The sequence below is a fragment of the Rhinolophus hipposideros genome (assembly GCF_964194185.1).
Source record: "Rhinolophus hipposideros genome assembly, chromosome: 11".
Lineage (NCBI taxonomy): Eukaryota > Metazoa > Chordata > Mammalia > Chiroptera > Rhinolophidae > Rhinolophus > Rhinolophus hipposideros.
Genome location: NC_138057.1, coordinates 49,883,595 through 49,897,501, shown reverse-complemented (window position 1 = coordinate 49,897,501; position 13,907 = coordinate 49,883,595). Strand labels below are relative to the sequence as shown.

Below are 13,907 nucleotides of genomic sequence, written 5' to 3'. Positions count from 1 at the left end.
TGGGAAGCTGCAGTCTGAGATTCACTCTGCTCTAAACATCCCAGAACTATAGCCACACACACAGCAGAATTCAATCCGAAGTCAAAAAGCTTTCCTTGAAAATAGATTTAATCTTATTTGAATTAGAAATGTTCTGTGCCTCTCTCCAAAACCAAATCTGAACAGTCATCCATTTGACTAAAGAAAGTTTTTCTGGGGGAAATTTTTGAAGCTAGTAAAAGAAAACTTCACATTTCTTAAATGTCAATCCATCAAAAGGTACATAATCAAAAAATGTCAACGTTTGACCTGTTCAGGAGGTAATCAGGATCATTCACTCTGAAGGAGAGGGGGAGAGGGAGAATTGGGAGAATCCCAATCACCGCTGTGATTTGAAGTCTGAAAAAGTTCTTATCTACCCATTTCAGTTAGCACTGATGTTAATATGCAAAGGCAAACGACCCTCAAGGACGAGGTTTCATTGAGCAGAGGATAACAGAGAGGAACGAAAGAGGACAGCAGACTCCTGAGAAGTATTTGTGTTCGGCTGAACATTAACAGGCCAAGAGTGAAAAATCAACATTGTGTGATCAGTAACTTTAAAGACGAGCTCAGTTCTCTCTGGCATTACTGACATTTCCACCATTTCAGCTTCCAAATTCCAGAAAAAGATAAAAAGATTAACAAAAGTAGAGAATGTAGAAACTGCTGGTTTTGTTCCTGAACTCCAATGCTCCAGCGCTGTCTGCAAGGTGGCACGGGTGGGGGAGGAGAGCGGGGGATGGGGAGGGTGAGGGAATACTAATGCTCCAGAGTCTCTGCTGGTTAGCGGTGCTGCACATCCTCCCCAGATGCACCTCCAAGTGCAGGTCTCCTAAGAAACAAAGGCCTACGTGGCCATCTTGTGGATCACGTGGGTGATGCCCCGATTGTGAAAATAAGTGTGTTCCGTGTCAGTGTCAAATGTCATGACAGCCTGTAAGGTCTTCCTGGTATCCAGCCGCAGCAACAAAGACTCAGAGCAGAGTCACAGGGAGGAGGCCAGAGAGCTCAGTCAGGGGGAACTTCTGCCCCGCCTGCCCTCAGATCTGTCACTGGAAGTGCAGTCCCCCCACCAGCAGCACAAGCAGCGCCTGGGAACAGGCACTGTCTCTGGCCCTCTGAATCAAGCTGCACTTTATAACAAGAGCCCTACCAGGCTTATCTGTACCAGAGAGCACTGCTGAGTGTAAACGATGGAGGTGAGAGCCACCTGAGAATTAGAAATAGCCTCTCAGGGCAGCAGCTATAGTGACGCTGGGGCTGATATTTTCTAAACCGTTTTTTGGGAACTCTCTGGATAGAAGGGTCTCAGTCAGCAGATGTTTCATTAAGGTTGTCCTTGAGGCAGCTGGCCCAGCTGCTACCCTGGGACACAGACCTCAGCAACTGCCTCTGCCTGGGTGTCTAAATCCCCCCCCACGAACCTTGGGGCCTGGGGCCTGGGGCCTGGAGTAAGGCTCAGGGATGGGGAGAGTGTGTCTGTTGTTCACATTTTTATAATAAAAAGGTGTTTTTTAGGTAACGTCCTATGTCTGAGCTTTCATCACTATTTGAGCAGAGATTCGGAGGAATGGGAGACAGCTGGGAGGTAAGAATGGCACTAATGAAAAGTGGAAGAAAAAAAAGAAATAAGAAATGGGTATCATCCTCACTGTTTGTGAAGGCAGGCAGAAAAAATGCTGGTAGAACTAAGTCTAGTGTAGTCCTACTGAGTGATTCCGCACACACCCCCCTCCAAATCCCACTGATTTCCTTCTAACAAGACTGACTGCAAACACAGGATCTCTTTTAGCTGGGACGCGCATGAAGAAGCTTACCTTGACCTGGACTTTTTTTTTATGCTTAATGATATTTGTAAGTATTAAAATAATGGAACATTGAGATTTGAATACAATGACGGTAAACCGTTGAAATTTTACATTCACATTATACAGCCACTAGCTATAAGGGAAATGCAAATTAAAAGCACAATGAGCTACCACCTCACACCTGTTAGAATGGCTATCATCAACAAGACAAGTAACGTGTTGGAGAGGCTGTGGAGAAAAGGAACCCTCACAGACTCCCGGTGGGAATGCAGACTGGTGCAGCCGTTATGGAAGGCAGTGTGGAGGTTCCTCAAAAAATTAAGACTAGAACTACCATATGGTCCAGCAATCAATCCCTCTTCTGGACTTTCTTTTTTTTTTTTTTTTTATTTATTAAATTTATTGGGGTGACAATTGTTAGTAAATTTACATAGATTTCAGGTGTACAATTCTGTATTACATCGTCTATAAATCCCATTGTGTGTTCACCACCCAGAGTCAGTTCTCCTTCCATCACCATATATTTGATCCCCTTTACCCTCATCACCCAACCCCCACCCCCTTACTTTCAATTTCAGAACACCTTCCTATCTTTGTGTTTTGCTACTCTTCAGAACTAACCATCGCTGAGTCTCTGATACTGAGTGGGATTCTCTTGTTTTTAATTTTTAAAATAGTTTAATCAATTGAAGAGGGGGTGAAAATCTGATCTGCGTTCCACTTTCCCCCTGATGCCCTAGGATTTGAATGCTTTTCTAAAACCAGGACAACAATTAGACACTTCAGTTAATGGAATATAAAATTCAGTTTGGTTGGAGTGAATAGATAGAGTTAATTTGGAATCTGTTGACCAGGCAATTGATGGGCTGAGTTTTGTGTTGACTTGGCCCCCTGCAGACCCTTCTGACCCTGCACGTCCCACCAGGTCTCACTGACCTGTGTCTGCACTCTGTGCCTTTACTGCATTTGTAAAACCTTCCTTTTCTCTTCCTCAATTTGACGTGTTCGATGTTGCTGGGCTGTTACCCGCAGGCAGGCCTTCCCCTAATCATTCTGACTGGCAAAGAGTATTGAGACAGGTTAATTAGCATGTTGCTAGGTAGAAAAGGGGGTCCCTGGTGGAATAAACAAAAAGCAGCCATATCCTGAAACTCCAGTTTCTGGAATGTCTCCTTCACTCCAGGACAAAGATATAAGACCATGCTTTGAGGTTAATAAATTATCTCAAATTCCTTTTGAGGAAGGAACAGATCTGATAGATAGGAATGGGTTATTTCGTTAATCCCTTCAGGATGGACAAACAGGACAAACCTGATAGATAAATTCTGTTAGAAGGCTCCAGTCCCCTTCCCCAAGCAGACAAGGGAAGGTATAAAAGTAAGAGCTTTTGTCTGTCACTGGGCTTCCCAGTTTCGGGTATCCTCTCCTGCTTGGGAGCTGCAGCCTCTTCTCCTGCCTCTAATAAACTATCTTCCTTTACAACTCTTTGCCTCTCCCTGGTCCGTGTTTCCATTCTTCGGATTCACGAGACGCGATCCCAGCACTCACTCAAAAGTCCCCTACATTATTTGGGGACTCACAGAGAAATATTCCTACATCAGTATGGCTTGGGCAGCTCCTGGGACTGGGCAGCCAAGGGCCCTTTCCTCCTGGTGAGTATAACGTAGACACATCCCAGCAAGCAGCTGCCACTGGATTGGAAGGAAAGCTGGGAAGGGACCAAGGAATCAATTCTGTTGCTTTACTTTCTAAGAAGATGTCATGGAAGAGCAACTCAGAAAAGCACGATGCTTGTTCATCTCCTGCTTCTTGGGATGTGGCTTCATTTCACTTGGGCAGTAATCTAGAGCTGAACTGGTTCTCTTAGATCAGACATTTACTTCCTGGGAACCATGGATCTTTGGGGGTGTTTGTAGAACAACTGCAGGGTGGTCTGTGAAGACTCTGAGATTATATCCAAAAAATGTATTGTGTGTAACTTTTTTCATGGGGAAAAATTTCATGGTTTCCATAATGTTCCCAGAGGTTGAGAACAACGGCCTTAAACTTATTTAAGGCTATTGTCCCAGGTAAATGTGAGGAATAAGCCATACTGGTAGTATGAGGGCCAAAGAATTTTAGGGTGGAAATCAGTCTGTTTCCAGTGTTGCTTTGAGGACTTCTGATCCCCAGCACATCACACATAAGCTGTTTATCCCTCTCCAGAAGTGTCTAGATCTTCTTATCTCTGCCGTTTTTAACTTCCCAGCGATGTGACTTGGAGCAGGTACTCTTTAATCACTCTGCTGGGCACTCAATGGACCTTACAACCTGGGGTCTTAGATCGTGGTCGGGGAATTTTCCTTGTGTTACTTCTTTCAATAATTTCTCCTCTTCCCTTTTTAGCACCTCTATTCAGTCAGATGTTGGGCCTCCTCAGTTCCGTCTTTAATTTCCTTATATTTCTCTCTAATTTTTCTGTTTTGTCTTTCTATTCTATACTCTGATAGATTTTCTCATCAAATCAACCTTTGCTGTAAATTTTTTAGGAGATTTTCTTATTTTAATTTAAAGAGTTCTTTCTTGTCCTCTGATTACTTTATCGCAACAGAAACTCATGTAATCATTCTGAGGCGGCAGTTTTTTTTCTTACAGTTTTCTTCAGCTCTGCATTATCTCTGTTTTTCCCCCCTCTTTCTTCCGTCTCCCTCCCTCCCACTCCAGTTCAAGCCGTTGTTTCTCAGTTTAGTTGTGTAGGACACAGCTCCCTGGCCCATGCTGCTATTATGAATCTTGCAGCCCCACCCTCAAGGCAGTCATCCGCCGGCCGCTCACACTGGCTGCCAACCACTGATGGCATCACACAGCAGCCCATGGCAGCTGGCCACTTACACGGGCCACCGGCCACTCATGACGGCACACAGCAGCTCACACATGCCAAGCTCCAGCTGCTCAGGGCAGCCCAGCTCCTGGGAGAGTTGTTGTTCACAATCTTAGCTGTAGCAGGCGCAGCTCACTGGCCCATGTGGGAATCGAACCGGCAGCCTTCAGTGTTAGGAGCACGGTGTTCCAACCACCTGAGCCACCGGGCCTGCCCTATCTGTTTTCTTTCCGGTTTCCCACTATTCTTCATCTAGGTCTATCTTTCAAGTTCAAGACTTGATTCAAATGTCTGTTCATTTATGGTCTAACCATTATGTTGCTTTGTACACCTGAAACTAATACAAAAAAAAGTCTGTTCATCTCTGATTTTATCTCCTTATTTAAGAAGAGGCATTAAACATCTGATCAGAAGTTCTATGTCACGGCAGGGCTTGTAAATAAGCGAGGTTTCCTGTGATGGTCAGTAAACTGGAGGTCTCCCAATGTCTATAATTGCAAGTCCTTCCCCTGGTCTCTTGGGCATTCTACCATTAATTGTGACTTTTTCATTTAATAGTTTGTTAATCATCCCTGCTACTCACTGAACAAATATCTGCTGGGCATGGACTTTGTGCTGGGTCCGGGTGAGCAACAATTATTTGTGAAGAGTTCACTTTGCAAAGATAGAATCAGTTACAAGTGAGTCAGTTTGCATGGTGGTAAACAACACTGACTTCGGAGCCAGACTCCTAGGGTGATAATCTCAGCTTCTCTACTTGTGACCTTAGGGATTTATATGAGTGCTCTATGCCTCAGCTCCCCAATTCTAAACTCAGGTAATTATAGTATCTACCTCAAAGGGTTGTTATGAGGATTAAATAAGTCAATATGTACAAACATCTTAGACCAGTGCCTGGGGCGTAGTAAATTCCACATAAATACTTAGCTATCATTATTTTAAAATAAATTGGGAGGATTATTTCTCAAGTCATTTAAACAGTTTTCAAGCAACTTTGCAAAATTCATGGGGAAGGGAAGTGACAGAGGACCTACTACGTGTGCCAGACACTAAGCTAGCTGTTTTACAGGTCATTCCATGTCAGTTTAAGCCTTAGAGCCTGAAAAGTAGATTATTATTTCTACTTCATGGGTAAGGAAAATGAGGCTCAGAGAGGGGAAGTAACTTGCTGAAGGCTCCACAGCTCGTATGAGATGGAGCTGGAACTTGAACCCAGGCTTGTCTGATTCAAAGTAAAGCTTTCCCCATGCCTCTTACCTGTGAACAAACAATTCCAGCTGTAATTGCCAATTCTAAACGGTTCCCTTTAGGATCCAAATAGGCTTCCACAGGCTTCTACATCTCTTCTTTTCCTAGTGGTATGATGAATTAAAATCATACAAAAGCACTTCTTGATAAATATTCTCTAGATTAACCTGGAATTTCCCCTCAAATACTCTGAACTGATGAAATTTCACTCATAGGCTTTCTAAGCTCAACACCCAGGAAAACTAGATTTAGTTAAACTGTGACGGAGAATCTGTAACCAGGAAGAGGAGGTTTTACAGCTTAAAAGGCATCTCCTTCAAAAACGAACTCTACATACATGGACGCCTGCCAAGAGGGACTTCAGGGAGCAAGAGGCAGGATGGGGCTGTGAAGGAAAAATAAGACCAACAGAAAGTCATCTTGTAAACATCCAACCCCCCAGACCCTGACAAATGCTGGCTTCTCCACGAACAGATGACACGATACTCACAAGTGAAGAAGTGACTCAAAGGTGATTTTCATCAGCTGAACTTAGAAAAGGAAGCTGAACTTTGGGGTCTTTGTCCTCATCCCTCATCCTCAGCCCCTGTCGTTTACTTGGCAAACTGGACTCTGGATCCCAGAGAGCACCAGAGAAGTGAAATGTGATCACTAAGGCAATCCTGAGGTAAAGCACCAAAGCTCCCCAGGCCAGGATTTCGACTTTGAGGGTGGCTTACCTGGTGACATACTGAAAGGAGGAAAAGACAGGTGAGTCACACAGAAGGCATGCTGCCCACAGGGGCTGGGCCTCCACATCTTCTCATCTCACCAGCTTCCAGGAGCGATTTGCCTTGTGCCACCTTGTGTTTCCTTGCTTGATTATCTCTCGAACACAAAAGCTCTGCACCCTATCTATGATAATTAAAGGTCGCATTTGTAAGCCTCGCTTCAATGAGAAAGCTTCAGTGACACACTCAGATATTAAAAAATGAGGTTCATTCATTCACCAATTCTAAAGACACATAAAACGTGCTTTTAAAAAAATTGAGATCACAAAAAGGAAATAGAACCATATCATCCCTATTCCCTATAAGATCACCTCCAAAACCAAATCCAAGGAAATCTCAATATCAACTTTGGACATTTTGCTGAGTTGCACTCTCCTCTGGTGGTTTATGTTTGTTTTCTCTTGTGTCCTGTGTGTTCCCCCCACCCCACCCCTGCTGGTTGCTGCCTCCCTATCTTGGTTTCATTGTCCTCAAAGCAGACCTGCAGCTGTGTTCTTAAGCACATCTAAACTTTATCCTCAAATTCATAGGATCCACTGAGGAGCCCAGGTTCTACTTTTGAGAACTAACTCACCCTCTGAATAAGGAATCTGGTCTTTCTTCGGGATCACTGCTGACATGGCCAGATGAAAGAGCATGTAAGAGTTTAATACATTCAGCATAGGACACACACAGTTCTGATCCAAGGAAGCCACAACTACTTCCATTAAATGATTTTATTAGTAACAGCATCCTGAGCCCAGATGGTGCTCTCCCACTCTAGGGAGAGAAGGCAAGCAGATGGCAGAATGCCCAACTCAGATTTTAAGAAGAGCTCCTCTGGCGTCCAAAAGAGAGTTTATGGATGATAGCCTTGGGGAGTGGGGATGAAGAATGTGGGGAGAAGTGCCACAAGGTCAGCTCCCTTGTTACCTACTGCTCCAAGATTCTTGTGATAAATGTATTGTCATGCAGGGTGGCATGCGGGGTCTCAGCTCCCTCTCCCCACAGAAGAACGCAGGATTTGGTGAGGCCAAAAAGGAACACCTACGGAGCCATAGATAGGGGAGTCATACCACTATATTCTTGTTGGTGGCTGGGTTGGAGACACAGGAAGCAGGAGACACACTATCCACAAACTGCCGTCCACTACTCTGTCAGCCAACTTCATTTGCTAATTGCAATCCGCCTTGCTAACTGCTATCCGCGCTTGCTAGCTCAGCCACCATCTTCTTGCTAGCCCCCCATTTTCTGCTAGTGTAGCCACGGCAGTTATATTAGTGGCAAATGGCTCACTGGTTACTGCTGACGGCCAACTAGCCACAGCTGATGGCCATCCAATCACAGTTGATGGCCATTTACTACCTGAGTGAGCATCTTTCCAGGTGAGGCTGAGAGCCTGGAAACTGCCCCCCTGGCTCTGTCCCCACATGTATTGACATAAATCTATCATGTTCTGTGCCCACTGCTGTAAAACCAAGATTACTGCTGTAAAATCAAGATGGGGTAATCTTAGAGTTTAAAATGGAAAGACTGAGCCTAAAACCTTAGGAAAACGACGTGTAAATTATTTCTAAAGAAATGCTCAAACTACACCAAGCAAAAGGCCAGAGCTTAATTCTTGTTGATTGACTGACTTAATTGATCATGGTTATTGGCTGACTGTTTAACCGTGCAGGAAAGGCATGGTTACAGTAGCTCAGAAAAGTAAGTTATTTCGTAAGTGGCTTCATATGAACTTCAAGGCTCTTTTTTATAAAATTATAAATGATAAACCACTTTATGAATGGGCATATGCAACATTATTGGTTTGTGTTCCTTAAATTCTTAATTATGCACATTAATATTCAATGTGTATTTTTCTCCATTTAAAACGTTTTCACAAACTCTCATTTAAATCCTGACATTAAATGTAAATTAAAAATCGTTGAAAAGTAAATATCATTAAAACAAATTCCTTAAGTTAAATCTCAAGAAATCACATTGAGGAAGACATTAATAATCCATAACCCAGAGTGGGAAGATAAAAGTAGTTTCTACTTTCCACTTTTCCTCCTTTTTTAAAAAAAAATCTTATTTTTATTGGGGAAGGGGAACAGGACTTCATTGGGGAACAGTGTGTACTTCCAGGACTTTTTTCCAAGTCAAGTTGTTGACCTTTCAATCTTAGTTGTGGAGGGCATAGCTCAGCTCCAGGTCCAGTTGCTGTTGCTAGTTGCAGGGGGCACAGCCCACCATCCCTTGCGGGAGTGGAGCTGGCAACCTTGTGGTTGAGAGCCCACTGGCCCATGTGGGAATCAAACCCGCAGCCTTCGGAGCTAGGAGCACGGAGCTCCAACCGCCTGAGCCACCAGGCCGGCCCTCCTCTTCCTTTTATTAAACCGAATTCTTCTGTAAATTACTCCTTTTTGTCGGTTTTGAAAAACGCTTGAGGGGGGCAAAGAGTCCTGACTGGGGAAGACAGGAAAGGATCCCTACAACATGCCCAGACGTCACTGGAGACCCACCCAAGTCCCTCCTCTTTCCATCCAAGAATTTAGGCCTTGGCTATGGAGTCAGTGTTTTGGGTATTGTCATTCCATTCCAGATTCTTCCCAAATCCAGCTGCACCCATCCTGAAACAATCATAATGCATCTGCCTTGGGGGTCTACATTCTTCCATCCCACCTTTGTTGTGGAATATACAGGAACCACTAGGCTAGATTATACTGTTCTCAGCCCTTGAGGAAATTTTAACCCAAAACTCCAGGACTAAAGGACAGCGGGGCCCTCAGCTCCGCCTCCCCCCCTCCCGCCCCACCCTAAATCCCGGCCCACTGAGGTAGGTTGGATCCGCCAGGGACAAACTGGGACCCAGCCTAGTCTGGCGCGAGGATCCCCCGCGCTTGAAGGCACCACCCACAAGCCGAATCAGCCAATCGCGGAGCCGGCAGACGGTGGGGAGCGCGGGGGGGCGGGCAGGTCCGGACCGGCCGAATTCCCCCGTCGTAATTACGCAGCCTCCTGGCCACAGTCCCGCTTCGGAGATCTCTGAACCTACCGGTGTCCTCTACTCCTGCCGCAGGTAAGAGCCCGCGGCCTGGACCTGGCGCTGCTGGGCCACCCTGGGAACCAGCTTGGCTGTCAGCCTTGGGGATGGAGGGTTCAGGGGTCCCAGGAGTCACCGTCCTCGGACCTGGCCTGGCTGGTATGTGCGGAGGGCAGGGAGCAGGTGGCACTTCCCATGCCCAGCCCCGTGTACAGGGCCGGTGTCGCCCGGCCCCAGCGGTACTCTGAGCCCCGGGAGAGCCTGGCCCTGTCCTGGGGCAGAAATGGGATCTAGGGAAGAACACTCAACCCCCTGCTTAGCCTCCCCCCACAGTCTCTGTGTAAATACTTGGGAGGATAGATTAGTTGTTTTTACTCCATCATGGTGGCTATAACATCTTAGAAGAAAGTAAAATAGCTTTTCAGAAGGATTGGTCTAATCAAATACTCATTTGTTTTCCCTTCCTAGGATTTTGAAATATGAATCCTTCACTCTTCCTGACTGCCCTTTGCTTGGGAATCGCTTCAGCAGCTCCAAAACTTGATGGAAGTTTAGATGTACAATGGAACCAGTGGAAGGCAACACACAGGAAACTATATGGTTTGGTTGGTAACTTCTGAAACTGTCCGGAGGGACCCCTCAGAGCATGGTCCTTGATGTTGGGAGTTTATAATAAAGCAGAAAGTAACTTCTTGAGGATGGCTCTTACCAAGGCAATAACTTCATGGTACCTATTACTGAGCATGGAGGGCATTCGTCATGTTGTGTGGGCCCTGGAGAACAGCTCCCAGAAGTATAAACCTTGCCTGGCCATGGTTTCTCTTCCTGTCTGTCTTCAAATCCACTTGGTGAAGGTGAGTTGGTTTTAAATAGAAATGAAGAGGATAGGTTATGTTTGCCTCTAGAATGAAGAAGAATGGAGGAGAGCAGTGTGGGAGAAGAATATGAAAATGATTGCCCTACATAACCAGGAATACAACCAGGGGAAACAGAGCTTCACCATGGCAATGAACACCTTTGGCGACATGGTGAGTATGACATGTAAGGCTGCCCTTGTCCTTCCTCTCCTCAGGACCATACCAAAATAATCCCTTGTTTTTCAACATTCTGTTTCCTTTACCTTGAAGACCAGTGAAGAATTCAGGCAGGTGATGAATGGCCTGCAAAATCAGGAGCGCAAGAAAGGGAAAGTGTTCTGGGAACCTCTCTTTGCTGAGATTCCCCCATCTGTGGATTGGAGAGAGGAAGGCTACGTAACTCCTGTGAAGGATCAGGTATGACAGTATTCAACAGCTTTCTTTCCAGGAATAAAGCCATAAAGGACATGGTGCCCTTGCTACGGTAAAATGTGGGACGATATGCAGTTTGCTATTTTTTAAAGAGTTTTCAGGCCTATTGGCTGTTGTCAAAATCTTGTTATTTGTTTTGTAGATGGAAAGCTTTTACATTTTGTTTTCAGGGTCACTGTGGTTCTTGTTGGGCTTTTAGTGCAACGGGTGCCCTTGAAGGACAGATGTTCCGGAAAACTGGCAAACTTATTTCACTGAGTGAGCAGAACCTGGTGGATTGCTCTCAGTCTCAAGGCAATAAGGGCTGCAATGGGGGCCTAATGGATAATGCCTTCCAGTATGTCAAGGAAAACGGAGGCCTGGAGTCAGAGGAATCCTATCCATATCTTGGACGGGTAAATGGACCTCCGTATCTTGTTTTTCCAGCTCTGCTTTTGAAAGTTAAACACCTTAGAGAAAACAGAATACCGTATTTAGAATTCACATTTTACATGTAGAAACTATATATGGAAATGGACAGAACTTTCATTAAAATATATTAGCCTTGAACAGTTCTCTGTTTGGATGGTTACCATATAGCAGTTCTTATTTCTATGTTATGTGGAGATATACATACCATTGTTTTTTTTTATTTTATTTTACTTTCCCAGGCATTTATACAGAGTACAAATTTCTCCAGAATGAAACACTTGTGGACAGGTAGACCAAGAGTATCTCATTGAATAGACACCAGCTAGTTTTTCCATTTCAAAACAAGCAATAGCATTTTACCTCCTGGGATGCTTTATAACAAATGTAACTTGGAAATCATTAAGCTGCAAACTGTCTTAAATTGATGTTCCCCAGGAGGTGGATGGTAGTACACAATTCTCTTCCTCTTTACCTTTGAAAGGTTGAATCCTGTAACTACAAGCCCGAAGAATCTGTTGCCAATGACACTGGCTTTGTAGACATCCAGCAGCAGGAGAGGTCCCTTATGAAAGCAGTGGCAACTGTGGGGCCCATTTCTGCTGCTATAGATGCAAGCCATTCTAGCTTCCAGTTCTATGAAGAAGGTAAGCACTTGTGTATGTAGAAATTTAGGCAGAAAAATTGGAAAACTGCTGTGACACACAGCAAGGTTGACTCTTTGGTTTGCATAAATCAATGTAGAATTTCTGGGTGTGTGGATTTAACATAGTTGTTCATTGTGTACACATAACATTTGAACCTGATGTTTTCATTTGACATTACTTGAACCATAGCCCTATGATTTTAAGCACTTCATGAATATATTTAAATGGCTACATAATTTGATTGATATAGCTTAATTTACTTTTTTCCAATTGTTAGAGCTTTATGTTTTCCAAAGAATCTTACTATTGTAATAAAAACTGGACCCCTTGGCTCAAATAATTTTGTGTTCTGTGCTATTTCATAGACTGACATCTACTGACAAAAGTAGAATGATATGGCTTCCAAGAGTGCCTTTATGCCTCTTGACAAGTTATTTACAGAAGAGATTATGCCAAATCATATTCTTGCTAGTATTAGATGAGGGACTAAATCTCTAGCCTAGATTTAAAAAACAAAAAAAGATCTTGTTTTCAAATTTTATTTGGATTTATGTCATTTAACTGAATTTTGAGATGCCTCCATTACTGTGGTTGATACGCTGGGTTACTGTCAACATGTCACTTGGAGGTCCTCCCCCCAACATTAAATTTTACTTTCCCAGGTATTTATTATGATCCAGAGTGCAGCAGCCAAGAGCTGGATCATGGCGTTCTGGTGGTTGGCTATGGCTTTAAAGGAGCAGAAGCCAATAATAATAAATATTGGATTGTCAAGAACAGGTATAAACTGCCAAAAATACTTATATTTGAAATTGAAAATCCTTCTTGGAATCAGTACTTGGATCCAGATCCTCAACCCTTGAGCACACTTCTGAAATCCCAGAAGTCTTTATCCCACTTAGAGTGAACACCGACATCAATGTTTGATTATAACATGAAGATTCTGTCTCAGCTTTGCTGGGATATTGATATAGTGTTTGTACCACTACATTTCTAAATTTGAAAATTTTCTTATTTCTGAAACACATCTGGCCCCAAAAGTTTCCTTTTGCTGTCTTGAATTTTGCAGTTCTGTGAAAGGTTTGGGGATAGAAGTTATGTACCGGTTTAGAACTCAACCAAAAACAAGAACTGCCTCTCCTGATTCTGAATCTATCTGGGCCTCTTGTGCACTGTTTTAAGTATCAAGTGTTATAATTAATAAAGATAAGTGCGTTTGATTCTTTGTATAAAATGAAAAACACACTCTTCTTTCAGCTGGGGCACAGCTTGGGGCGAGAAGGGCTACATAAAGATGGCCAAAGACCGGAACAACCACTGTGGAATTGCCACCTCAGCCAGCTATCCTATTGTGTGAGATGATGGCTATACAGAAAGACTTCATTGAGAACAGGATATCCAGAGGAGGAATTTCATCTTCAAACTGACCACACCTTGTGGTGCAGGACAAAATACTTGAATGTTGAAGATCCAAGTTGTGATTTGAATTCTGTGACATTTTACACTGGTAAAATGTTACCACTTCTTTAATTACTGCTGTAAACAGCTTTGTATGATTGCCTTGCCTAATAACTTTGAAATTCCATGTTTCAAAAGGATGTAAAAAGTTTTACCTTTGAAAATAAAAATTATGCAGAGGTGGAACTCTTTCTGTGTTTTTTTTTTTTTAAAGATTTTATTGGGGAAGGGGAACAGGACTTTATTGGGGAACAGTGTGTACTTCCAGTCCTTTTTTCCAAGTCAAGTTGTTGTCCTTTCAATCTTAGTTGTGGAGGATGCTGTTCAGCTTCTAGTTGTTGTCCTTTCAGTCTTAGTTGTGGAGGGCGCAGCTCAGCTCCAGGTCCAGTTG

At 43.7% G+C, this 13,907-nt stretch overlaps 1 protein-coding gene across 3 annotated transcripts; it reads left to right on the top strand.

Annotated features, from left to right (window-relative positions):
- The first annotated feature begins 9,631 nt into the window (after window positions 1–9,631).
- Window positions 9,632–13,700, top strand: CTSL (cathepsin L). 3 transcript variants are annotated; one of them, XM_081066322.1, is made up of 8 exons: window positions 9,658–9,750; window positions 10,183–10,319; window positions 10,620–10,742; window positions 10,842–10,988; window positions 11,174–11,398; window positions 11,896–12,058; window positions 12,721–12,838; window positions 13,316–13,700. In XM_081066322.1, the coding sequence occupies exons 2-8, from the start codon at window positions 10,194–10,196 to the stop codon at window positions 13,413–13,415; spliced, it is 1,002 nt and encodes a 333-aa protein (XP_080922448.1). In that variant the 5' UTR covers window positions 9,658–9,750; window positions 10,183–10,193; the 3' UTR covers window positions 13,416–13,700. The 3 variants fall into 3 exon arrangements, with proteins under 3 accessions (XP_080922449.1, XP_080922448.1, XP_080922447.1); XM_081066323.1 differs by lacking the exon at window positions 12,721–12,838 and having other exon boundaries at window positions 9,632–9,750; XM_081066321.1 differs by lacking the exon at window positions 13,316–13,700 and having other exon boundaries at window positions 12,721–13,107.
- The last annotated feature ends 207 nt before the right edge of the window (window positions 13,701–13,907 follow it).